The sequence below is a fragment of the Brachyistius frenatus genome, unplaced genomic scaffold, assembly GCF_029030835.1.
Source record: "Brachyistius frenatus isolate BFR_SWC_R1_liver_20210118 unplaced genomic scaffold, ASM2903083v1 Contig_135, whole genome shotgun sequence".
Taxonomy (NCBI): Eukaryota; Metazoa; Chordata; class Actinopteri; family Embiotocidae; genus Brachyistius; species Brachyistius frenatus.
In genome coordinates, this window is record NW_027210734.1 from 257,443 (window position 1) to 285,000 (window position 27,558).

At 43.7% G+C, this 27,558-nt stretch overlaps 1 protein-coding gene across 1 annotated transcript in view; it reads right to left on the reverse strand.

Moving 5' to 3' along the window:
* Positions 1-4,100: 4,100 nt before the first annotated feature.
* The window catches only part of exoc6b (exocyst complex component 6B), a 75,141-nt gene continuing 51,683 nt past the window's right edge, over positions 4,101-27,558 (reverse strand). Inside the window, 2 exon segments of the mRNA XM_069714795.1 lie at positions 4,101-7,019; positions 8,481-8,593. Coding sequence (XP_069570896.1) covers positions 6,893-7,019; positions 8,481-8,593 — 240 coding nt within the window. The 3' untranslated portion in view covers positions 4,101-6,892.

The following is a 27,558-nucleotide window of genomic DNA, read 5'->3' on the forward strand; positions in this document are numbered from 1 at the left end:
TTTGATATTTTGGACGACTTGCTGTAAGTATGACTTTCGTTCATGCTATGCAAGTCAGCACATTGGTGCAGTTGTCAGCGTAATCATCTCGCAGTCTAAAGCTCCCAGGTTGAAAAGTCATACTATAGCATGTCGTCTAAAATATGATAAAAAAAGTCATACTATAGCATGTCGTCTAAAATATGACCAAAAAGTCATACTATAGCATGTCGTCTAAAATATGAAAAAAAAAGTCATACTATAGCATGTCGTCTAAAATATGACCAAAAAGTCATACTATAGCATGTCGTCTAAAATATGACCAAAAAGTCATACTATAGCATGTCGTCTAAAATATGACCAAAAAGTCATACTATAGCATGTCGTCTAAAATATGACCAAAAAGTCATACTATAGCATGTCGTCTAAAATATGACCAAAAAGTCATACTATAGCATGTCGTCTAAAATATGACCAAAAAGTCATACTATAGCATGTCGTCTAAAATATGACCAAAAAGTCATACTATAGCATGTCGTCTAAAATATGACCAAAAAGTCATACTATAGCATGTCGTCTAAAATATGACCAAAAAGTCATACTATAGCATGTCGTCTAAAATATGACCAAAAAGTCATACTATAGCATGTCGTCTAAAATATGACCAAAAAGTCATACTATAGCATGTCGTCTAAAATATGACCAAAAAGTCATACTATAGCATGTCGTCTAAAATATGACCAAAAAGTCATACTATAGCATGTCGTCTAAAATATGACCAAAAAGTCATACTATAGCATGTACTATAGTCTAAAATATGACCAAAAAGTCATACTATAGCATGTCGTCTAAAATATGACCAAAAAGTCATACTATAGCATGTCGTCTAAAATATGACCAAAAAGTCATACTATAGCATGTCGTCTAAAATATGACCAAAAAGTCATACTATAGCATGTCGTCTATAATATGACCAAAAAGTCATACTATAGCATGTCGTCTAAAATATGACCAAAAAGTCATACTATAGCATGTCGTCTATAATATGACCAAAAAGTCATACTATAGCATGTCGTCTAAAATATGACCAAAAAGTCATACTATAGCATGTCGTCTAAAATATGACCAAAAAGTCATACTATAGCATGTCGTCTAAAATATGACCAAAAAGTCATACTATAGCATGTCGTCTAAAATATGACCAAAAAGTCATACTATAGCATGTCGTCTAAAATATGACCAAAAAGTCATACTATAGCATGTCGTCTAAAATATGATCAAAAAGTCATACTATAGCATGTCGTCTAAAATATGACCAAAAAGTCATACTATAGCATGTCGTCTAAAATATGACCAAAAAGTCATACTATAGCATGTCGTCTAAAATATGACCAAAAAGTCATACTATAGCATGTCGTCTAAAATATGACCAAAAAGTCATACTATAGCATGTCGTCTAAAATATGACCAAAAAGTCATACTATAGCATGTCGTCTAAAATATGATCAAAAAGTCATACTATAGCATGTCGTCTAAAATATGACCAAAAAGTCATACTATAGCATGTCGTCTAAAATATGACCAAAAAGTCATACTATAGCATGTCGTCTAAAATATGACCAAAAAGTCATACTATAGCATGTCGTCTAAAATATGACCAAAAAGTCATACTATAGCATGTCGTCTAAAATATGACCAAAAAGTCATACTATAGCATGTCGTCTATAATATGACCAAAAAGTCATACTATAGCATGTCGTCTAAAATATGACCAAAAAGTCATACTATAGCATGTCGTCTAAAATATGACCAAAAAGTCATACTATAGCATGTCGTCTAAAATATGACCAAAAAGTCATACTATAGCATGTCGTCTAAAATATGACCAAAAAGTCATACTATAGCATGTCGTCTAAAATATGACCAAAAAGTCATACTATAGCATGTCGTCTAAAATATGACCAAAAAGTCATACTATAGCATGTCGTCTATAATATGACCAAAAAGTCATACTATAGCATGTCGTCTAAAATATGACCAAAAAGTCATACTATAGCATGTCGTCTAAAATATGACCAAAAAGTCATACTATAGCATGTCGTCTAAAATATGACCAAAAAGTCATACTATAGCATGTCGTCTAAAATATGACCAAAAAGTCATACTATAGCATGTCGTCTAAAATATGACCAAAAAGTCATACTATAGCATGTCGTCTAAAATATGACCAAAAAGTCATACTATAGCATGTCGTCTATAATATGACCAAAAAGTCATACTATAGCATGTCGTCTAAAATATGACCAAAAAGTCATACTATAGCATGTCGTCTAAAATATGATAAAAAAGTCATACTATAGCATGTCGTCTAAAATATGACATGTGGAAGTTGCATGTTCCTGCATAAGTAAAAACCTAAATGTAATCTAAGTCATCCTTAATATGGATGACTAAATTATGCATGTTGTCATGCATATAGTCTAATCGAAAACAAATGTCATGCAATGTAATCATGCATGTATTCGTAAATGTGACAAAGAGTCACCCCACAAGCAAGAACATGCAATTCTCCACACACTAAGTTCCAGGCCCCTGATCGAACCCAGAACCTCTAGATAGTGAGATGACAACGCTGGCTTGGAACTGGGCCGTTGTGCTGCTTTTATTGTATTTTTGTTTGACTTATATTACTTCTAGGACTTTTAAACATGTTTAGGAAGAAGGCACCATGGTGCAGTGATTAGTGTTGTTGCCTTCCAGTCAGAAGGTTGCAGGTTCAATTCTTGCCCTGGATGGTACTGTTCATCTGAGATGTTAATGTTTTCCCTTCCAGGTGAGGTATTGAACCTGGTACTTCTGACTGGGAGACAACAACGCTAACCACGACACTGTTGATCAGTTTACCATAACATGTTTAAAAGTCATATAAGTCATGCAATAACATATTTTGTACAAAATGCCCAAGCCCTGGTATCAAACCCAGACCCTTCTGATTGGGAGGCAACACTGCTAACCACTAGCCCATTTTACCAGACACACTGTATGTTTTTTTGTCTTTATTATGTAGGGTATACTGTAGTATGACTTTTTTTTGCAAAACACACAAAATCCCCCTGCGACTTGGATCTAAACGAGATCCTTTTGACTTTGGGGATGGGGCTTCTCATGAGATGTTTATGTCTTCCTTACAGGGCTGGTTTTGAACCTGGACCCTCCTGATTGGGAGGCAACACTGCTAAGCACCAGCCCATTTTACCAGACACACTATGTTGCTTTTTTTATTTATTATGTAGGACATAATATACAACTAATGTTGACTTTTTTGGACAACACACAAAATCATCCTGACACGGGATCGAACCCAGAACCTTGATACTCTGAGGCGACGGCACAAACCACTGCCCCATTTTACCACACATATGATATTGGTTTGGCATTGTTGACTTCCGTTTCTGTTAAAAAAAAAAAAAAAAAGTCAGACTATAGCATGTCGTCCAAAATATCATGAAGTCATACTATAGCATATAGTACGACATACTAGTGTGACTTTTTTCGCACAACACACAAAATCATCCTGACCAGGGATAGAACCGAGAACCTTGATATGAGGCGACAGTGCTAACCACTGCCCCATTATACCAAGTATACTCTTTTTTTTCATTTATTTTGTAGGACACACTATGGTATGATTTTTTTGCACAAGATACAAAATCATCCTGACCAGGGATTGAAGCCAGAACCCTGGGAATATGGGGCCATAGCACTAACCACTGTCCCATTCTACCGCACCATGTCTTCCAACATTTGGGGGAAAAAGTCATGTCATACCATAGCATGTCATCCCAAATATGAAAAAAAGTCTGTCTGCAGTCACTGTAGATACAGTAAAGTAGCAACAGTAGTAAATAGCATGTGCTATAAATCATATTTCTGTTCAAATTTACAACAGAAATGAATAGTAATAAATAAAATAACAATAATTTACCAAATGTATTCCTAAACATTCACAATATATTTGTAACTTCTTAAAACTCAATGTATCGTTTTTAAAATAAAAGGAATCTCTTTAAATAACTCAAAGTAACATCTCGAAATGACAGAAGAAACTTGAGCATACAACATTTTCTCAACAGTTTTCCATTTATTCCATATTTGTCACAACTTTAGTATTTTTTTTTCATTCATTAGTGGTTTAATACAACAGCGTGTACAGTGCTTCTGTCTTAGTTACACTTTACAAAAAATAAAAAGGAGTAACAGCAGCAGCAATGTGAAGACTCTGGACAAAGACGTGTAGGCCAAAGAGCAGCAGAAGTCACGCTACGCAAATAACACGAAAACAAGCTTGAAAACAAGAAAAGGTCTTATTTCTCAAACTGAACGAGATCAACTGACCAGGCCAGATTTAAATAGCCAACATTACTTTGTTCACTTTTTTTCTACCGGTTTTTCTGACGGACACTTTGACAAGAGGCAGATCTAATTAAGGCAAATATAAGCGCGTTTTTGCGAAAAGAAGAAAAGCCAAGAAGTCATATTTTTATGAAACTGACACTTGATGAAAAACATCCGTTTGATTCCGAAAATCGGTGTCGGTGTCGGCTGCACTAAAAACAAACGGCATCACGAGTAACGTCAGAGAAAAGGTCAAGTAACAAACAGTTGTAAGCTACAATTCTTTTTAGTCTGTCAGTTTAGTTTCTTGTGACAATTCAGTAAACTGTGTCCAGAGTCCGAACACCAAAGTGTTGCTGCTTTATTGGCAGAAAAAATAACCAAATACAGCAAAGGCACATTCAGTAATGACGGCCCCGTTTCCCTTTTCTAACGCATAAAAACGACACACAACCGAGGTTGGATGAAAAAAACCAACAAAAAAAAAGCACACACCGCGGTGTCGATCAATAAATCATAAACACAGAGAGGAAGACTTTAAATTCCCTTCGAAATGTAGGTTTGAATCCCTTTATGAAGCACCACGACAAACAAACACACGAACAAATCGTGGTTATTGCACAGTTTAAGAAAACAAACAAAAAAGCAACACAAAGAGCGAAACTACCCCTATTTATTTATTTAGTTATTTTATTAGTTCAAGATATAATATAGTGTGAAAGTAATTAAGCGTTGTGCTTCAATTAATTAAAAAAAAATTGTGTGTGTAACAGTAGCCACACTAAACACACACACACACACACACACACACACACACACACACACACACACACACACACACACACACACACACACACACACACACACACACACAGCTTGGCATATGTTTATGGAAACCACAGAACTGTGTTTGGTATTAGTACAACAGTTTCTATACTAATTAATCTCTTTCCAGTCAACCTGGCAACAAAACAAATGTTTTATTGCCAGGTTGGAACATCATCCCCCTCTTTAAGACCCAGTTATTTATACATGACGAGTACAAAATGCTCAGGCAACATCCCTCCAAACTCTATTCAAATCAAGCTTTACTGAAAGAGGAGGGATGGGTTGCCATGTTGGGGCAACACCCCCCCTCCCCCTTCACATCCCAAACACTTGCTGTGCTATCAGACGCTAAGTTGAGGAAATCCGGTTGCCAGATCCGAGCAGTGTCGCCAATTCAAGTGTTTGCAGGTTGTGTGGCGAGAGGGGAACGTGTTGCCAGGTTGTGTCAACATCCCCCCTTTGTCAGAGGGAAAAGATACTGCAGTAACACTCTGCTCATTTGTCACCAACGTTTTGTTTTTGATTTCAGTGCTTTTCACGACGGAAAAAAGGAAGACGAGCCTCTCTGATGTACATTCAATACGTTCTGTTGTTGCGTCGCTGCCACGGAGAGCAACGTGGAAGACGGTGAAGGTCGCGCGAGGACAGACGGACTGAACCAGCGGCCGGTTCAGTTGGACTTTAGGTAAGAAAAAGCTAAGAAGCTTGTGGCACAAAAATACGAGTTCTTACAAAAAACCGACTCAGATTCCCCGAAGACACCGCGAAGCTAAATGTTCCCAGCATGCAGAGCTACGTGTACGTCGATAACGAGGCCTGATGGCGTCCAGCAACAAGTGGAAACTAACTTTTATGGCAACTGAGCTTTGAGAGCCGTGCAGGAGAGCTGAAGATTTTACAGTAAACTGTAACTTCTTCACTAATTCTATCGTTCGCTCGACTTTCTCGTTCTCCACCGGTCAGAAACCTGCCAGATCAAAGTCGGCTGTAAGAACAAGCTCGAGTTCAAAGTTTCGACAAAGACCCACACCGACGACGCGTCGGCTCCGCGCCCAGTGAAGAAGGTCATAGTTAAATATGTCACAAATATATTGTTTTATGTATTAAAAAAAATGGCTCAGTCATGTCCTAAGACGGCCGGCTCTGATATTTTCAGCAACCATACGGGAGTAAACAGTGGGGTTTTGTGGGGGCTACTTTCAGCAGTGGATTAATACATATTCAGAGCTGCAGCAGGAGAACGGTGGACAATAATCCTTTCTAGATATCAGGTTTACAAAGACGACATTTGTCAGAAGGCTGTTTGTTAAGTTTTGGTCCTTTTATAGATATGTTTGGAGGGTTTTTATGACATGTTTGGCCATAAAGTAACCAACAGGAGTAATTAGTGGATGTGATGCCGCCGAAGACATCCGTTGGCTTACGAGGGGCGATCAAAAAGTTCCTGTTGTGCCTCACGGCGGTTTCTTACACTCCTCATGCTGCAAAAGAGCCAATCAGACTGCACGGCACCCCACTTCTTATCTGATGAGCTTCTTCCTTGTTTTAGGGCTGCTTGTGGCTGTCGGAGGTTCGCTGAAGTTAAGGTGCATCGGTCCGCCTCCACTTGTCGGGTTGGAACGCATCGGGCCGGACGACTCGGCCAACGGGACGGCGGCTCCGCACCCGCCGGCCAATCACGCCGCTCGCCTCAGGTGTGGTGCTGCGCGATGACGTTGCGCAGCTGCTTGACGACGGCGTCGATCAGTTTCTGTCTGTCTCTGTCCGTCTTCCTGAACTGGGCGAAGACGTTGTTCTTCCTGCTCGTCTCCTTCATCCTGGAGACGGCAGACGAGAAGGGACAGAGAGACGAAGACAAGACGGGTATGATGAAGAAGTCACACAGGATGAGGAAGACCGAGAATGTGTCGGATGCAGTTAAGTAAACCGATATGCACTCAGGAAAAAAACACACACACACACACACACACACACACACACACACACACACACACACACACACACACACACACACACACACACACACACACACACAAGCACGATTGTTGGAGCATGCTCGGTGCACACACACACACACACACACACACACACACACACACACACACACACACACACACACACACACACACACACACACACACACACACACACACACACACACACACCTCCGCTGCAGTCACCTGTTAGAGAAGTAAAAAAAAACAAGCCTCTGGTATGTGTGCGTTCATTGTGTGTCTCAGCGTGTGTTTTTTAGTATTTTGTTGCAGAACACTGGAGCGTTATGGACCTCCAGGAAGTTTTCGGGGCCCAGCAGAGCAGACAAGCCCCAGCAGGGTGCTTCCTCCGGGGCACAGAGAGACCACCGGGCCGGGGCGCTCCGGAGAGAGAATACCGACCCCGATTAAGGAAGGATGACGGGAACGGTACGGAACAAAGACGGATATCATGGTGGGTGGTGTGTGTGTGTGTGTGTGTGTGTGTGTGTGTGTGTGTGTGTGTGTGTGTGTGTGTGTGTGTGTGTGTGTGTTTGCTTGTTAGTGTGTATCTGTGTGAAAACTCATGCAGGCTGCGTGTGTATGTGTGTTTTTATCATCGCTATTTCCATATCAGGTTCCACACTGATAGTGCACAGATACCGGAGGCGGGTATTGTTATAGCGATAACATCCCATCGTTAACGGCGATAAACATCAGTTTCATCACGACGCAGGGTTATTTGCTGTTTGTGCTCAGGGTGTGTGTGTGTGTGTGTGTGTGTGTGTGTGTGTGTGTGTGTGTGTGTGTGTGTGTGTGTGTGTGTGTGTGTGTGTGTGTGTGTGTGTGTGTGTGTGTGTGTGTGTGTGTGTGTGTGTGTGTGTGTGAGATGTCACCTCAGTAACAGACACACACATAGCAGAGACGATACTCACGGCTTAAATAACCTGTGAAAACACGATGAAGAGGAGACAGAAGAAAAGCAGCTGAGATTAAGACGGATGAAGATCTCACATGGTGGTGTCATCTGATATCATTTCCACTCACAAAATATTTGTTTATATGTATTTTTTCCCCATTAAATTAGACCAAAACACAAAATACATGTTTGCCTTCTTCCCAAGAAATATTAACATAACCCCCATAAAACACGGAGAAGCAGCAGCAGACATGAGAGAAGCTGGAACCTCCGAATGTTCGACCGCTCAGCAGAAGGAAGAACAAATGAGAATGTATGAAAACCAGAGTCATCAACCAATAAATCAATAAATGAATGAATGAATGAATGAATGAATGAATACTCACTTCTCCAGCAGGGCCAGCGCGGTGTGTGGGTTCACCCTCAGGTATTTGCAGGTGGGTTTTCCGTAGTCAGCCAGGTAGGTGGACCAATCCCACAGAGTGAACAGGTCCAGCAGCTGGAAGAAGAAACAGAGAAACTAAACTGAAGTCTTCACAACAGATCAGAAGTGATGATGTGGACATGAATTATTGTATTTTATTCCAAAGTGGAAATTTTGTTTGTTTTCTTTCCCCAGATTTTTATATACTTGGTGTCTTTTTTTTTTTTTTTGTATTTCAATTGACTGTAATCAAATCTCTTTTAATTACGTACATATCTGGTAGAATAAAAAACAACAACTGTTTGTTAAATCACCAATAAATGAATAAAGTAGAACTTAAGACTTTCTATTGGATTTAAATGCAGCCAATCCAGATGTTTACGTACTCAACACTTATGGAAGTTACCTACTGACACCTCCCAATAAACCGAACTGCACCGCTCAGTTTGTGACACTCGGGTAAATAAAAATAAAAAACAAATACAACAGAGAGGTGAAGAGGAGGAAGAGAAGAAGAAGAGCGACTTTGACCAAAGGAGCCGAAGTCTTCTTCGAATTGACCCACAAATCGAACTGTTGCATAACCTGCTGCTGCCCTGTTGAACTCCTAACACACACACACACACACACACACACACACACACACACACACACACACACACACACACACACACACACACACACACACACACACACACACACACACACACACACACACTGTCTCTCTATCTCTGTCTGTAAAAACACACACACACACACACACACACACACACACACACACACACACACACACACACACACACACACACACACACACACACGTGAGCAGGGAGCCCCAGTGAACTCTGGGTAACACCAAACACACACACAGATCCAGAGAGAGAAACCATATGTGAGCAAGGGATGAGAGAAGAAGAGGAAGAGGAGGAAGAGGAGGAGGAGGAGGAGGAGGAGGAGTACAGAGGGATGGAGAGCAAAACCACATGTGGGGAAGAGAGAGAGAGTAAAGATGGAAGGAGACACAGATGGAGAGGAATGGGGGTGGGGGTGGGGGGTAAAGGAAGGGCAGATGAAGATGGATAGATATGAGTGAGAGAAGGGGATCGACGAGCGTTGAGGTGATTGAAGGTGCAAACAGGAAACGAGAGAGAAGGACGACCATATTTGGACGAGCTGGGGGGCGGAGCAAGAGGTGGACCCCGAGGACACTCTGCCCCGCCCCCCCTCAATAGTGTTATACGTGACAGCACCACAGGCCTGTCAATCAAACAGACATGCCCCCCCCCCCAAAAAAAAAAACTCTGCTTTTTAAGGTTTATTTTCTAATGAATTATTTATTTATAATAAATTCCTTATTTTCTAATGAATTATTTTCAGATGGACCTCCAGAAAACTAATAAGAAGGAGTGACTTTAGCAAACAACACCGAGATAACTTTAATATACTGACTTTGTATTTAATGAGAGAAGTTGAATGGCGGTCTATGGAGCCGACCTCTAGTGGCACTCGGTGGTATTGCAGCTTAACGCACTTCGACATCGGAACCATTTTTCAGATCTGGAAGCTACGAACACTTTGTGCCACTAGAGGTCGGCTCCAAAAAGCCTCCATAGACTCCCATTCAACTTCTCATTTTTTCCATCAGTTATCTCGGTGTTGTTAGCTAAAGTCACTCCTTCTTAATAGTTTCCTTGCAGTCCATCTGAAAATAATCTCTCATTAATTAGATATTAGGCCTCAAAAAAGATGTGATTTTGGGGGCGTGTCTGTTTGATTGACAGGCCTGTGGTGCTCTCAGGTTACAGCAACAGTTTAAGGTTTCAAATGATCAGATCGTGAACATTTAGCCACCAGTGCGCCCTGAGAAGAGTCCTGTCTGCACACGAGAAGTGAAACTGCTTCTTTAAGGTGATCTGTTTATTCCTTTAAATCCCAGTAAAGAGGTCCCGACTTCACCTCATCACAGTCGTTCCTGAAAACAGGAAGTGTCCTGAATATTTTCTACGATCTGGCTTCACGCTACAAGACGAAACGATTCCTCTGGACTTCCCTCCCTCCCCTCTCCCTCCCTTCCTCCCTCCCTTCCTTCCTTCCTTTCCTCCCTCCTTCGTCCCACTCCCACCATCTCCTATCGCTTGTTTTCCCTCTCCTCCTTCCCTTCCTCCCTGCTGGTCCTTTCACTCCCGTGTGTCTCCCCTCTCCTTTTGCCCACCAGTTCACCCTTTGCTCGGCCGAAGTTTGACCTGCTAATCCTCCCGTATAAACAAGCACACACACACACACACACACACACACACACACACACACACACACACACACACACACACAAACAGGCAGTTACATAAAGCCCAAACATAATCTGGCTGTGAGGTTGGGTGTGGGAATTAGGTGCAGATACAAGTGTGTGTCAGCGGAGAAAACAAACAAACACACACACACACACACACACACACACACACACACACACACACACACACACACACACACACACACACACACACACACACACACACACACACACATTTAAACACAAGATTAGACAGAAAAAAGCAGAGATTTTTCATGATATCTGAGAGCGGATCAGGAACATCTTTGTCTCTTTATCTCTCGTTCTTTGTTTTTCCCGATAACAGAAAAGAAAACTCTTCACGAAGGGACGGATGAGAGTGGGAGCAGAGGAAGAGGAAAGAGAGGAAGAGGAGTAAAGGAGGATGAGGAGAAAGGAAAGAACAAAGTAAAGGTGGGAAGTAAAAGAGGAGGAAACAACAACAACAAAAAAAAAGTGTCCTTTCCATTTAAATGAATTGTGTTGACTAAATATTAAGAACACCTCTTAGTTCAACAAATCAGAGTCTCTGAACCAACATGAAAATAAATCAACACCTGTCAATCAGACCGAAGACCTGCTGGACTTTACGATCCTCCATCCTGAGTGGAGCCGTCACGATTATTTACATAATCAGCTGATCGCGAGAATCACTTTTACTCATCTGAATAATAACGGCCGGAAGAAACAAACAGAAACATCAGATTTCCACCAATATTTCCACCGTTTGAGGTCTTTTCACGACGTATTTTTTCTCACAACCATTTTCTGTGGTGTAAACTCACACGAGTGGAGAAATCAGCACCAAGTGTTCATCTCGACGCACTTCTTCTTCTAAAATTCATTATAGAGTTTGTTCAGAAATGTCTCTTCTTCATAAGGTGTATTAATAAACTGGGAAGGGTGGAGGGGGGTGGAGCCTATTCCAGCTGACTTGGTAAAACCTGGACAGGTCATCAGTCCGTCACAGAGACGAGACGGACGAGCTCATATTCACACTTGCAGCCTGTTTGTAGTCTCAGATCAACCTGAACAAGTGTTGAGAGGAAGAACAGGAGAAGATTCAAACCGTCTGTACGACAGCTCATCATCAAACAAAACATTCGTGACCGTGACGGCCTCACCCGACAGCTACAGACGCGAACGCACAAAGATCAGATCTGGCAAAAACAACAGCAACAAAATTAGATCAGGAGGAGGAGGAGGAGGAGGAGGGTGAAACTTCAGCCGGTAAGTTTGGATTATAATATTTAACTATTTGTATTTCTAAACAAAGTGCTTTACAGGAGGAGAATACAACCAAATACAGTGATGGAGGAGGAGGAGGAGGAGGAGGAGGAGGAGGAGGAGGAGGAGAAAAAAAAAAGGAGAGCGTGGGCTTTCCAAAAAAAATGAGCCATGTCCTCCTGGCAAACACACACACACCTGACCCTCCATTCACCCTATATACACACACACACACACACACACACACACACACACACACACACACACACACACACACACACACACACACACACACACACACACACACACACACACACACACACACACACAGAGAGAAAACGGCAGGTCTCTCTCTTCACCTCTCGCTGAACTTCTCTCTCCGTCTCGCTCCCCCTCTCTCACCTCGCCATGACCTCCCCCGCGCTATCGCTCCTGTCTCCTCACACACTCAACTCTCTCTCTCACACACACACACACACACACACACACACACACACACACACACACACACACACACACACACACACACACACACACACACACACACACACACACACACAGATTATTGCTTCCTCTTATTCTTCTGGGTAGGACGAGCAGAAAAACAAAGTGATGTGTTACCTCACATTTCTTGTTTGTTTTCTCTCATCTGTCCTCCGCTAATGGGGTTCTTTACCTCCCATCATCCCTCACCTCCTCCTCCTCCTCCTCTTCCTCCAGTCTGTTCATTCCTTCCTCCATCTGCATTCAGCGTCTTCACCTCTTCCTCCCTTCTTTTCTTTCCCTCTCTTCTCCCACATTCCTCTCTCTCCTCATTTTCCCTCCTTCCTCCTCCTTCTCTACAAGTATTTCCTTTACTTCCCTCTTCCTCCTCCTCTTCCTCCTCCTCTCTCGGTGTTTAGCAGACTTGTTAATGGTTATTCCGGCTGTAGGCAGGATTTATTTGTTTGGGACCGTCGGGGAATCGCCGTGTTCCCATTCCTAATGGCCAAACGTCAGGGTCACCCAGAATTCATCATGTTTACACACACACACACACACACACACACACACACACACACACACACACACACACACACACACACACACACACACACACACACACACACACACACACACACAGGTTGTGATTATGTAATGTTTCTGCTATGAAGGAAAGAAAGTTGCAACCAAACACGGCGAACTGCAGATCATTCGTCATCACGAGAGCACGGACCAAGATGAACCGATAAGTCATCAGACGTCCTCACTCTGATCTCTCTCTGATCTCACTCTGATCTCTCTCTGATCTCTCTCTGATCTCTCTCTGATCTCACTCTGATCTCTCTCTGATATCACTCTGATCTCACTCTGATCTCTCTCTGATCTCACTCTGATCTCACTCTGATCTCTCTCTGATATCACTCTGATCTCACTCTGATCTCACTCTGATCTCTCTCTGATCTCTCTGATCTCTCTCTGATCTCACTCTGATCTCTCTCTCTGATCTCTCTCTGATATCTCTCTCTCTCTCTCTCTCTCCCAACATGCACCTCTCACAGCCGTCCATCACCTTCTGAGATTTGACAGGCGAGAGGTCAAAGGTCGCTAAAAGCAGGGAAAGTGAGACTGGACTTTTTATCGAGAGAAGCAACTCCTCATCAATCATCCGCGGTGACATCACTCGAGTGTTTGTTCCCAGTAAAGTGCAGGTAAAAAAAAAAAAAAAAGCCAAAAGTTCTCCTCAATGAAAAAGCTGCTATATACTTTTTTCATAGAGAATATTACATCCCAGCTATGTTATCAGCAGGATGTTTTCTTTTTGCTACTTTTATTCCCAATATGTTCTTCTGAATAATGTTCTCAGAATAACATGCTTTAAAAACTATAAACAACAGTTTGGTGCTAACATGTTTAAAATGATTTTAGAGTCTGATCCAAACTTTAAGTGTTCTTCAATTAAAACAGAAAAAAAACAAAAAACATGTCTAGATCTACTCAGTTCGGTTTGAGTGCTAAAAAAAAAAGTGCTGACTAAGTTTGTTTTCAACGCTGAAAGGAACAAAGTGTGAAAACACCGTTAGTGAGCAGGAGAAAAAAGTAAAAGATTTTCACATCACATATGTTGAAAGTTTTACGACCAGAAGTTTGATAAACACGAGCTCGGCTACGTGACCTTTGCTCCAGACCACACACTAAAAGTTCAAAGGTTACCGAAATCAGGGCAAGTGCTCCAGACCGTCGTCGCGGAGAGCAGTTTGCTTTGGCACCTGTCTGTCATCGAGACATCTCTCTCCCGACCTTTCCTCAACTCTAAATCCTCATTTCGGCCCAGAGTTCAAAGGTCACCATGGGCGTGCACACACACACACACAGAGAGACAAAAACCACCTGCCTTTCACATGCCCTCCCATCGGCCTGCCGCGGTGTGTTTAAGGTCAAAAGGAGACAGAAAAAAGAGAAGACGGCATCTAAGCCGGAGCGTCTCGACAGCTGTCCGTCACAGCCGTCATCGCTCCCTCTTTTCTCTCCACTTTCTGTCCTCCCCCCGACTCGAGTTCAGCTCACTAAAAGGAGGGAAAGTGTTTTTTGTTTTTTTTATCTCCATCATGAGAAACAACAACGGCTGTCTGTCATCCGTCACTTCCTCCCTGCTCACCGTCTGTCAGGTTTCAGGGTGAAAAGGTCACCGAAAAGAACAATACGGCTAGAAAAAGAAAAAAAAGATTCTCTTGACTTGTGCCGATCAATGTCTCAGAGGCCCGACAGCTTTTTCTGGGTGAAAGGTCTCTTTCTGAAGTCGATGAAACTTTCTTCCAGCTAAGACTGTTTAGACTGTTTGAAAAAATAAATAGGAAACACAACTTATGTCGTGTAGCCGGATTAACAGGAAATCACTTCATTTATGAAACAGACCAATCTTTAACAGTCTGACATGATGTCGGTTAAATTGTCGTCTGACCGGCGAGCCGAAAACCTTGTAAAAATATTTAAATGAAAACAATTAAAAACGGAGAAAAAGCAGCAAATTTTCACATGTGAGAAAACTGGAACCAGAAAATTAGTAAAAAAAAACCTACTTTTTTCTGGTCCAGTGAGAGAAACCAGCTCCGTCAGACCGACAGTCTGCAGGAAAAAGGACTTTCACACTTAACCCCCTGAAGTCAGCTCTTGACCTCTGAAAGTGAGAGGTCAAAGGTCACATTGAGAGGTTATCAGGCAGAAGTGACCAGCTACTGCCGCTCGGAGTACCGGATAAAGTCCTCCAACAAACACACACACTTTCTCCGTCTCGTTGGAGATCGACACGCAGAAGTGTTTTATGTGTTTATGTCCAGATAGAAACTGTATTATTATTACATATTAAGTATGTATTTCCACCTTCATCCTGTGAGTGAAGGAGCACATCGACTGGGCACAAAGGCATCAATCCATTTTTTCTTTATTTGGCAGAAACCAGGGGGGGTTTCAAACCAGCAGCTTTCTAGTCTGAAGGTAAAGAATCACATAATATTTACAAGAAGCCTCATTAACATTAAAACTAAAGAACTTTAAAACTACACAATAAATGACGTGTACGTTTCCGTCAAGCAATTTGTGTGAAATCTGAGCACATTCCCCTTTCAAATTCAAATTAAAAGGCCTCATTACAAATTCAAATTAAAAGGCCTCATTTCAACTTAAAAGCCCTCATTAGAGTTCAATATGCGGTCCAGCCATTTACTGGGTTTTGACCCAGTCTTGTGTTTTCTTTTCAAACTGTTCTGGTCTCACATGAGTTGCGTGCACTGCAGTAACCGAGTCGGGACTTGGAGGCTTCCCCCGTGCACAGCCACGCGAGGCATTTAGGGGAATATAGTAAATTGTAGCGTCTATCAACAGTCTGCATGTGAGGCTTTGAGGACCGATCTGTAAGTAGTTAATACAGAAAATAACTCCAAATAACACTCTCCCCCTTCTAACCGCATACACATCAACCACCACAAGTACATTTTTCAGGTCGGTAAATAGAAATAATGCAGAAAACTGACCGCTCGGCAATTTTCAACTGTTACTGCTACACTGACTGACCTCCATCGGTGAGGGGAAAAAAAGTATGAGATGCAGGTTAAACAAAGTTTCACGTTCAAACAGAAAACCAATGTTTTCAGTCAAGTATTGTATTTTAGTGACGATATGACCCCATAAAACGGATCGATTGATGGTATCGGCCACATTGGTCCAACCTGCATCACACACGGGTCACTAATCAACGTCGTTAAAAAAAGAGCAACGAAACGATGACATCTGGATCAACTCCCCATCGGTGCCGACCGAGCGTCACACGCCGAACATGAAAAACGAGCTCTGGTATCTTATTGGCAGTTCAGGCTCTTCTAGTTTTCAGGCGACACGTTGGAGGTCTGCAGGTGAAATATACAGACGTGTCTGAACGGTACTCAGCAGCTCCTCAACGACCCGTTATTCACGTCTCGGTGTTGCAAGCGTCTCTGAACTCTGAGCTACCTCACTTCTTTTTTTCTCTCCTCGTCCCCATCATCTTCCTCTCACTCACTCTGTCTCTCGCCCTCGCTCTCGTGTCCCTCCCCCACTTCCCCCCATCCTCCCTTTCCTCTTCGTCAGCAGTGACAGAAAAGTTGTGTGACCTGCAAAAAAAAAAAAAAAAAAAAAAAAAAAAAAAAGGCTGAAATGGAGAAAAGAAACAAAAAGGAGAGAAGAGTGCTGTTGGTTCAACCAGGGGTCTCGGCTGTCAATTAGACACTGCACAGACGGGGGAGAGGGCGAGCGAGACACATAGATGGACAGGAGAGAGAGAGAGCGAGAGAGGAGGTAAATGAGAGGGACGAGAGAAACCTCAAAAAGAATGATTGGGGAAATATTACAGGACTGCAGGAGGAGGAGGAGGAGGTCAGGCGGAGGGTAACTAGATGTTACGGAGGAGGAAGAAGGAGTGAGTGAGGAACGGGGGAGACGATAAACGAGTGGCTGAAGTCAGAGGGGCCTGCTGGGAGCTGCTCTGAGCGCTGATAAAGCAAATAAAGACAGAATAGTCCAAAACAAACAGGGCTGGAGAAACAGTGGCTTTTAGCTGCACTCCCGGCTCAATTTAGAATCAAGACAAAAAAAAAAAAAAAAGGTCAATTCAACCTCAGCCACTTTTTTTTTTTTTTTTTTTTTTTAAGTCAATTTGGGTCCAGACACTTTTTAGAGGTCAATTCTGGGCCGGGAGTTCAATGTGGGTTCGTCCACTTTGTAGACTTTGACAAAGCTCGAATCCGCGAGTGTTCTATTTAACTTAATATGTTCCTTTACAAGAAGTGGATGACCTCAAAATACTTTTAACATTTTTAAGTGGATTTAGTTACTTTTAAAAGTCCGATTTGATGGGTCACAGATGTATGAGTGAAAGAAAAACTTACTTTGAATTCAACAGAATTTCTGATGCTGCGCTTTTATTTTGAAGGGCAGACGTTTCTAAGTACGCAGTGTGTTTGCCGACCGCGTTACCATGACAACAATGACTTGAAGTTGATAACATGAAGATTTTTTTTTTTGCTTGAAAAGTCTAAAAGAAAATTGACTTTTAGAACGTGAGAGGTGGCATGAAATTGAAAAAAAAAATCTGTGGTAGCATATCTTTAATCTTTTAATATGAATACATGAAGACCAGATGTTCCCAAACTGAGGATGAAGAGATCTAAAGGATTGTAAGATAAATCCGAGGGTGTCTAAAAATGAACAAAACAACAGTATCTCATTCTTGGTTAAAACCGATGCGACATAGATTCATCTTCAAGGTTTCATGTGGAAAACGATTCATTTGCACACAACAGTTTGACAATCAGTCAAATACGTCTGCGGCCTGAAACGCATCTTCAAAGTATTATTTCACATCAGAAACAGAAAATCAAGCCTCTCGAGTTCTTCACAACATCAACATTAGCTCCGTCCCCTCTGCCTCCTCCACGACCCCCAAAACAGGAAACGGCTGAAAGGTGAGAGCTCTTCAGGGTTTCAACACACACACACACACACACACACACACACACACACACACACACACACACACACACACACACACACACACACACACACACACACACACAGGAAGGGATGTAGATGCGGGTCGTATCGGGGAGACTGACGGAGAGGTCAAGACTGATAACACAGAACAATGACCTGACCCGGTCACCGCACGGTCAGTGTAACTCTGTGTGTGTGTGTGTGTGTGTGTGTGTGTGTGTGTGTGTGTGTGTGTGTGTGTGTGTGTGTGTGTGTGTGTGTGTGTGTGTGTGTGTGTGTGTGTGTGTAAAGAAATATGCATGACTTATTGAAGACGTAGGGGCGCGTGTGTCGACATCTGTGATTTCACAAGAGTTAAAGCTATTTATTAATATGTGAGGTTTTATTTGTGTGTACCCGAGTTTCAACCACCTTGACTGCCCCCCTCCACCCCCCCCCCCCTTCCCCATTCCTGACCGCTACTTGACCATCGGTCGGAAGTAGCGGCCCACCGCTCCCCGCCCCGTCCAATCAGGTCAGGGAATGGCTCCGCTGCAGTGACCAGCGCCTGACCTGTTGTCACGGCGATAAGGCCGGCCACAGACAGGACAGGAAGTTGAGACGGAGGCCGAGGAACACACACACACACACACATAAGTGACCTCTCCCACACAAATAATAGCTTGAACTCATAAATCCGCAGATATGGACACGCACACACACACACACACAGCTGTTTTTTTGCTGCGTTATCTTGAGTGCTGCAGGATCACTTGCAGTGTGTGTGTGTGTGTGTGTGTGTGTGTGTGTGTGTGTGTGTGTGTGTGTGTGTGTGTGTGTGTGTGTGTGTGTGTGTGTGTGTGTGTGTGTGTGTGTGTGAAGCTTTAATATAGAAGAGGAAGAGCAAAATGTACAAAGCATGAAGGAGAGACAGGTGTATATGCAGCTGCAGCAGACAGAGGAGTGTGTGTGTGTGTGTGTGTGTGTGTGTGTGTGTGTGTGTGTGTGTGTGTGTGTGTGTGTGTGTGTGTGTGTGTGTGTGTGTGTGTGTGTGTGTGTGTGTGAGACAGAGATCAGATAAGGGTGTTTTGGGGTCTGACGGCCGGTTCTCACCCCTCCCTGGCACCAATACTTATCCCACTGACCTTACATTGCACCCACTCGAAGCACTGTGTGTGTGTGTGTGTGTGTGTGTGTGTGTGTGTGTGTGTGTGTGTGTGTGTGTGTGTGTGTGTGTGTGTGTGTGTGTGTGTGTGTGTGTGTGTGTGTGTGTGTGTGTGTGTGTGTGTGTGTGTGTGTGTGTGTGTGTGTGTTTGGAAACCTCTTTTTGTGCTCCGTGTGTTTGATTGAGACATCAGCCTGCAGGACGCCCAGTAATCACACTTTACAGGGGAGGAGGAAGAGGAGGAGAGAAAGTGGAGGAAGAGGCGAGGTAGATGAGACCAGCAGAGGAAGGAGCGAGGAAGAAGAGGAGATCACACAAAGGCCACAGAATTCATGAAGATTACTCTTTACGCAGGAAAAAAGGACCAGAGGAATACAAACTGAAAAATTACAAAGCACTCATGAACTTCTGCCTTTTCTTTTTCTCTATTTTACACACAACACTCGAGTTTGAGTTTTTTTTTACAAGAAATCGATCGTTTAGAGTTGAAAAAAAAAATCTGTAAAAAAAAGAATTTTAATAATGCACCTCGCAGTGGAACTACTTTTTAAATTATTCTTCAGCTGCCAATAATGAAGAAAGTCTGCACATAATTTGCATCTTCTCCCAACTATTTTTGTCAGAAGGAGATTTTCTGAAGACAGACTGTTTTAATTAATTTGTGCTATTTTAAAAAAGCATAGTTTTGGTAATAAATTGGTAACCAATTGGTTCGTGAAATGCTGTTTTAATGCCTTGAGTTCGGCACGTCGGCCGTCGCCATCTTGGAGTCAGAAGTGACCATAATGGGACGAGCTGCGGAGGAGCAAGTGCTCCATGTGTCACTAAGCCCCGCCCACTTATACTGCCTGCACCGCAAGCCTGTCAATTAAACCAGACATAAAAAAATGATGGGATTATTTTTCAAAAAGGCTGACTGTATTTAATGAGAAGTTTTACAGTTTATAAATGGGAGTCTACGGGACCAGAGGTTGTTTTTTTGGGGTTTTTTTTAGCCAGCCCCTAGTGGCCCTCAGTGGTATTGCATTTTAAAGCACTTCTGCATTGGCCTCACTTTTCCGACCCCGGAAGCTCCGTAAACTTTTACATACGGCCTATGATGACGATCACCAACCTGCAGGGAGTTTGCAGACGTTAGTAGTTCGTAAAACAACAACCACAACTGATTTCTCACTTCCTGTGTTCCTCTTTACGAGATATTTGCAAGAGGTTTTGTTCCAATAGCAGCAACAATTTCAAGTTTTCACAACGACAAAGTCCTCAAATGGAGCTTTTGAAATTTTAATGCATCGAAGGCCGAAAAACACGGATGGAAATATGAGAAGGGGACGAGTTCTTGGGCAGATTTGAACCCGTTGCGCGGTTACGCAATGCGTCTCTCGGACCGCTCGGCGACTCTCGTTTGTGTTTTCACGACCAGAGTTCGGACGTCCACCGCCAGCGAATGTGTCGCCGCATTCGGTCCAAACTGTCTGCATCCATGTTTTTGTTTTTGTGCGTCTCCCTCTCTCTCTCCACTCCCTCCCGCTCTCCCAATAGATCGGCGGGGCGAGCATTTAGATGTCCGTCTGCTGCTCATCCTCCCTTCGCCCTCTTTTCTTCTCCACTCATCCCGCTCTTTTCACCCCGCTCCACTCCTCTATTCATCCCCCCTTCTGTGAGCGGTCAAACGGATGAAGAGAAGTGTCAGCCTCCCGAGGAGCGAGCGGGGGATGCGAGGTAGCGAGGGAGCGCTGGGGGGGAGGGTGGGGGGGTGGGCGGAGGGAGACCACCCTGTACGTCCTGTTCGACTCGCCGTATCACTTTCACCTGACTGCACTCTTTCACTCGCGATCCTTCGCTTTCTGTTCGGCTCCGTCAACGTTTTCACACATTCACGTCTCGTTTTGTCTCTCGGCGACTTCAGAATCTGTTTTTTTGTTTTTTTACTCTTTCTCCTTCCCGTCTCCTCCTGTCATCTTCCTTTGGCTTCTTTCTTCTCCTCCTTCTCCCTCATTTCCGCCTCTCTCTGTTCACATTTTACTTCACGTTGCCCTCCCTCCGTGTATCTTCTCCCCCCCAATCCGTCTGAGTCTGGTGAGGAGTTTAAAAGGTCAAAGGTTGAACCTGCTGCTGATGTGGCAGAGCATGTACGCTGGCCGCCGTTCAACCCTGACACACACGCACACCCACACACACACACACACACGCACACACACACACACACACACACACACACACACACACACACACACACACACACACACACGTACAGTTCAGCCTGGGTCGTGTCAGCGGTCCGAGCAGGGAACATATTTCTCCATCTCTCCGTGACCTCGTCTATCTCTTCCTGTCCTCAGTCTCACCTCCGTCACTTTCTCTTCACATTAACCTCCTCGGCATCATTTGTTTCTTTAACAAAAACAACAAAAAGTTGAATCAGGGGTCTGGACTCGACTCGACTCGACTTTTGGTACTTTTCTGGATTTGGTGTTACAGTGCAGAGAGTTCACACACTTCAACAACAGAACATTCGACAGAACAAAAAACTGATAATAAAGTTCAGTTTGGGCTTCGTGTCCCTCCTCAGGACGTCAGTCATGTGATCAACAGCTCGCGGACAAGCGGCAACCAGCGGTGACGTCATGGCTGCTTTGTGAAGCCTCGGGTTCTGATTTTGTCCGGCGCCATCTTTGCTAGTTTGGAGCAGGAAGTGACCATATTTGGATGACCTGGGGGGAGGAGCCAGCTGTGGATCTGACTGATCTGATTGGAAACCTGACGATACTACGTCCCGCCCACCGATAGCTGTAACCTGACTGCACCACAGGCCTGTCAATCAAACAGACACGTCAACAAAAACACATATTTTTGAATCTTCTTTTCTAATGAATGAGGGATTATTTTCAGATGGACCTCCAGAAAACTAATAAGAAGGAGTGACTTTAGCTAACAACACCGAGATAATTTGTAGAAAAGATTTATTGACTTGAGACTAAACTGGCGTATTTTACTGATTTCAGCCACATATATAAGACATGAGAAGAAACTTGATATGAACTCCTAAATCAAGAGATTGTGGCACAAACAAAGCTGCTGAGATGACATGATTTTGAGGGATTACTTCTCGGAGGAGTGCATCATTTTTTTTTTTCCGTGGGAGTCGAGCAGCCGAGGGGAAGCGAGGAGCGTTAAATATCATGTGCACTCGAGTCGGGAACAATGAAGTGACAAACAAACTGTTGGCGGGATCAAGTGAAGGCTTCCTGCTACACTGACGGATGACCTCGCTCCATATGAGCTGTTCTTCCTACCAGAATAAAAATATATATCATGCTTTCACGAAGACGAAGGCTGAAAGGACCTCAGACTTCTTTTTATTCCTGTTTGTTTGCAGTTTTCTGTTCAAATTATCTCGACATTGATATTTCAACGTGGCCGTTGTATTTTTCATTTTTCATACTTGTAAAGTTTATTTGGGGGCGATGCTACATTTCCCACTTAAAAAACAAAACTGAAGTGAATTACATCATGACTACTAATAAAGCTTTTTTTTTTTAATCATATCTCATCTATCTACACTTTTATTTACAATGTGCTCTTTTATTTCTTATGCATGGATGTGGAGGGTGTGTGTTTATGCATGGGAGTGTGTGTGTGTGTGTGTGTGTGTGTGTGTGTGTGTGTGTGTGTGTGTGTGTGTGTGTGTGTGTGTGTGTGTGTGTGTGTGTGTGTGTGTGTGTGTGTGTGTGTGTGTGTGTGTGTGTGTGTGTGTTTGCTTTGCTTTGCTGGTTCTTTATAATATATATAAATATAAATAAAAGTTCTTATTTTGGGGTCTACGAACACATTATTCACCGTGTGTCATTTAAGTGATTTTCAATCTGATGAAGGAAAAAAAAAAACAGTTGGAGGTACGTTTTCTGCAGCTCTTCTTCATCTGCTACTAAAAAAGTCACCAGAGGTTGAAGACATTTAAACTGCAACGTAGATAAATATAAAATAGGTTCCGTTGGTGTTTTCCAGATCTCCTCTTTTCCACCCTGCCTCCCCTCTCGGCCCTCCCTCCCTCTGCCTTGTCAGTCTGGGTTAACAGGAGGTGAGGTGGAGGTTTCCTCTCCCACTGGGCCTCATCTCCTGCCTCCAGCTTGTCTATTACCTCCACACACACACACACACACACACACACACACACACACACACACACACACACACACACACACACACACACACACACACACACAATCTGCTCTGCTGTCACCGGGTAATCGCTACTGGCTACGCCGGTCAATCTGCACACGGGGTTGGGATGAGGGGAGCAGTCGTCATGCTGTGACATGTTGCTTTTGGAGAGCGAGGGGGAAGCCTCGTGAGGTAATGATGGTCGGGATGCACACAGACGTCAGACGGAGGCCAGACAGCGCTGAAACGCTCGTGTGTCTTTGTGCGCGCTGAAGAGGAAAAGCTAAAGAGCCACTTGTTGACCGCTGAAATCCAACGAACCGACGGGAGATACGGAGTTGGACGAACTTAAAGAGGGAAGTCACACACATTTCTCCAAGATGGAGGGGGGGGAAAAAACACGATGACAAAAAGAGGGGATGAAGAGACGGGAGAGGAGGAAGATGGTGGAGAATATGGAAAAGGCACACGAAGCAGAGAAATAAAAAAAAAACACAGCAAAGGAGAGTTCAAGAATTAGAAACTGTGGAGAGGAAGTTGTAAAGAGATAAAGAAGGAGAGGAGAGGAGAGGTGGAGAGGAGAAACTATTAAAAGAGGTCAAGACAGAGATGATGAAATTGAGGAGATAAAAAAAAAAAAAGAAAAGAAAAGAGGAGTAAAAGTGACAGAAAAGAAAGAATCCAATGAGTTCAAGAAAATAAAAAGAAAGGAGCAGAGATGGATGAATGGATGGAATCTGACCGTCTGTGGTCAACCAGAGGAATGAACCAGGGACCAATCAATGACAAGAGGACAGACACAGACAGACACAGACACACACACACACACACACACACACACACACACACACACACACACACACACACACACACACACACACACACACACACACACACACACACACACACACACACACGGCTGGGCCGACGGAAGAATGCATGCCTGGCATATGAAGGAGTGGAGAAGGGGATGAGTGCAAGTCTACTGTTGCAAACGTTTTTCTGGGGGGACGCCACACCGCAACACCGCAACACACACACATTCAGACACACACACACGCGCGCACACACACACACACACACACACACACACACACACACACACACACACACACACACACACACACACACACACACACACACACACACACACACACACACAAGGGCCAGCCAAAGGTTTGAAGTAACCACAGATTTCTGAATGTTCTAAATATAGGCGGATTGATAGGATCTGTGGAAAAGGGCAGCGAGGGGATTACACACACACACACACACACACACACACACACACACACACACACACACACACACACACACACACACACACACACACACACACACACACACACTCTCTCTCTCTCTCTCTCTCTCTCTCTCTCTAACACAATCAGCCTCCTTCCCTCACCAGATTATTTAGTAAAATTGCAGGGAGGAGAAAGCTGCTGACAGCTCAGATAAGCTCGTTACTGTGAATCAGCCTTTTTCGAGACAGTCAGGCTGCTTTGTGTGTGTGTGTGTGTGTGTGTGTGTGTGTGTGTGTGTGTGTGTGTGTGTGTGTGTGTGTGTGTGTGTGTGTGTGTGTGTGTGTGTGTGTGTGTGTGTGTGTGTGTGTGTGTGTGTGTGTGTGTGACTGAAACAGTAGAAAATGAAGTGTAAGAAAATGTTAAATTAATCCCGAGATAACGGACCCTGCTGTTCCTCACGTCACCGAAACTCACTTCACTTTTTAGTGTTTGTCGACTCATCCGAAAGATGACTAAATGAATGTACAGATAATTCATCAGCTATTTTAATGATCAATTTACTGTTTTTGCAGGAAGAAAAATGATTTAGCTCGAACATTTTTGGGGGGTTTTGAGGTGTTGATCAGACGAAACAAAGAAAGAGATGCTGCTCTGCTTCGTCACATATTTTGTCCTGATTTTCTGAAGTTTGAGATCCACGTTTGTCTTTTAATAAATACATTCAGTTTCACTTTTATTCACTTACAGTAACATATAAGTCAAAATAAAGTCAAATCGTTCACCTGTTTTTTGGTTTTGATGTTATTATGTTATTAAGAATTTTCCTGTTTTAGCAGCATGAGAGATGTTTACATCATGCAATAAAAAAACAAACCAAGGAATAAACGTGTTATTCTGACCTCGTGGTAAGAGCTTCACACTAAATGCTGTTTGTGGTATTCATTCTTATTAATGATCAGATACTTTCCTGCTATAAATCATAATTTTTTTTTGCTAATATTAAACTGCATTATATATTCAGGTGAAAATCTCAGTGTTGCTCTATACTTTTTTTTTTAATCCTCAAAGTAGATATGTGCATCAAAACAGTGTCTTTATCTTTCATGATGTCACAGTAGGATGTGAGCCTCCAAACAAACATCATGAAAACAACAAACACACACAAAAAAATTGGATGAACAGACCTGGACTTTATATTTCAAACTCCTCGGGGACGAACCGTGTTCTCATCTCGGTGTGCGCTGTGTGTGTCCACCTAAGTATCTAAGTGTGTGTGTGCGTGTGTGCGTGTCCTGGGGGAACTCCCGTCTCGGCCCCGTCCCAGGACCCCGGAACCTTCCAGAACACCGGGACCTGACCACACAACAAAACGGCCCCGTCAGCGTGATTTATCGACCATTCACCAGCCGGCTCACACACACACACACACACACACACACACACACACACACACACACACACACACACACACACACACACACACACAGGAGTGTACACAAACACGCGCGCACACACACACACTGGTCGGCGTAGACGCGGCGGCGTTACAAGCACATATGAATGTCGAAGGACGCACACAAAAAGATGCACCGAGGCAGATGTGTACACAGAGAGGAGGTGGGGGGAGGTGGGGGGAGGAATGTGATCCTTTTGATATGATAAGAATGGTTGGAAAAACAAAAGATGGAAAAGAGCCGAAGAACGCTGAGAAAGATTGAAAAGAGGAGGAGGAGGAGAAGCTGAAGTAAACATCGATGCTAGATTAATGCAATTTTTTCTTTTATCCTCCTCCTCATCTTCTTCCCGTTGGTTCTCCTCCTCCTCCTCCTCATCTTCCTCCCATTGGTTCTCCTCCTCCTCCTCATCTTCCTCCCATTGGTTCTCCTCCTCCTCCTTATCTTTCTCCCATTGGTTCTCCTCCTCCTCCTCCTCATCTTCTTCCCATTGGTTCTCCTCCTCCCCATCTTCCTCATCTCCCGCCGTTGGTTCTCCTCCTCCTCCTCCTCATCTTCTTCCCATTGGTTCTCCTCCTCCCCATCTTCCTCATCTCCTGCCGTTGGTTCTCCTCCTCCTCCTCCTCCTCCTCCTACTCATCTTCTTCCCATTGGTTCTCCCCATCGGTTCTCCTCCTCAACTTCCCCCTGTCGGTTCTCCTCCTCCCCATCTCCCCCCCGTCGGTTCTCCTCGTCGGAGCGGAGAACAAGAGGCACTGCATCATCCCGACAGGCGCAGAAAGAGAGGAGAGGAGACAGAAAGAGGGATTGTGACGGAGGGATAAAGGGCTATCCGTCTCCGTCTGTCACCTCATTCATCGTCCGCTGCTCCGTCCTGCCGGCCCATCCGTCATCCGCTGTCACACACACACACACACACACACACACACACACACACACACACACACACACACACACACACACACACACACACACACACACACACACGAACTTTCACACACTCCACAACAACAAACACACATCAAAAGACACGCAGGGAGACGCACAAACTTCCACTCGCTCTCCGCCCTGGTTCACACATTCACTGCGATGACGCACACACACGCACACACACACACACATACACACACACACAGCTTCTACGCTCAGTTTCACACACGCAAACACACACACTTCCACAGCGACGATGGCAAACGCACAGCAGCCAGAAAGCCACACAAACTCCGAGTCGGGCTCTCCGCCCCGTTTCACACATTCAGCAATGATGACAGACTCACAAACGCACACAGAGTCTCCCCGAAAAGAATAACACACACACACACACACACACACACACACACACACACACACACACACACACACACACACACACACACACACACACACACACACACACACACACGATGACAGACTCACAAACGCACACACACAGAGTGTCCCCGAAAAAAGAATAACACACTTGGAAACGACGGTGTCAAACA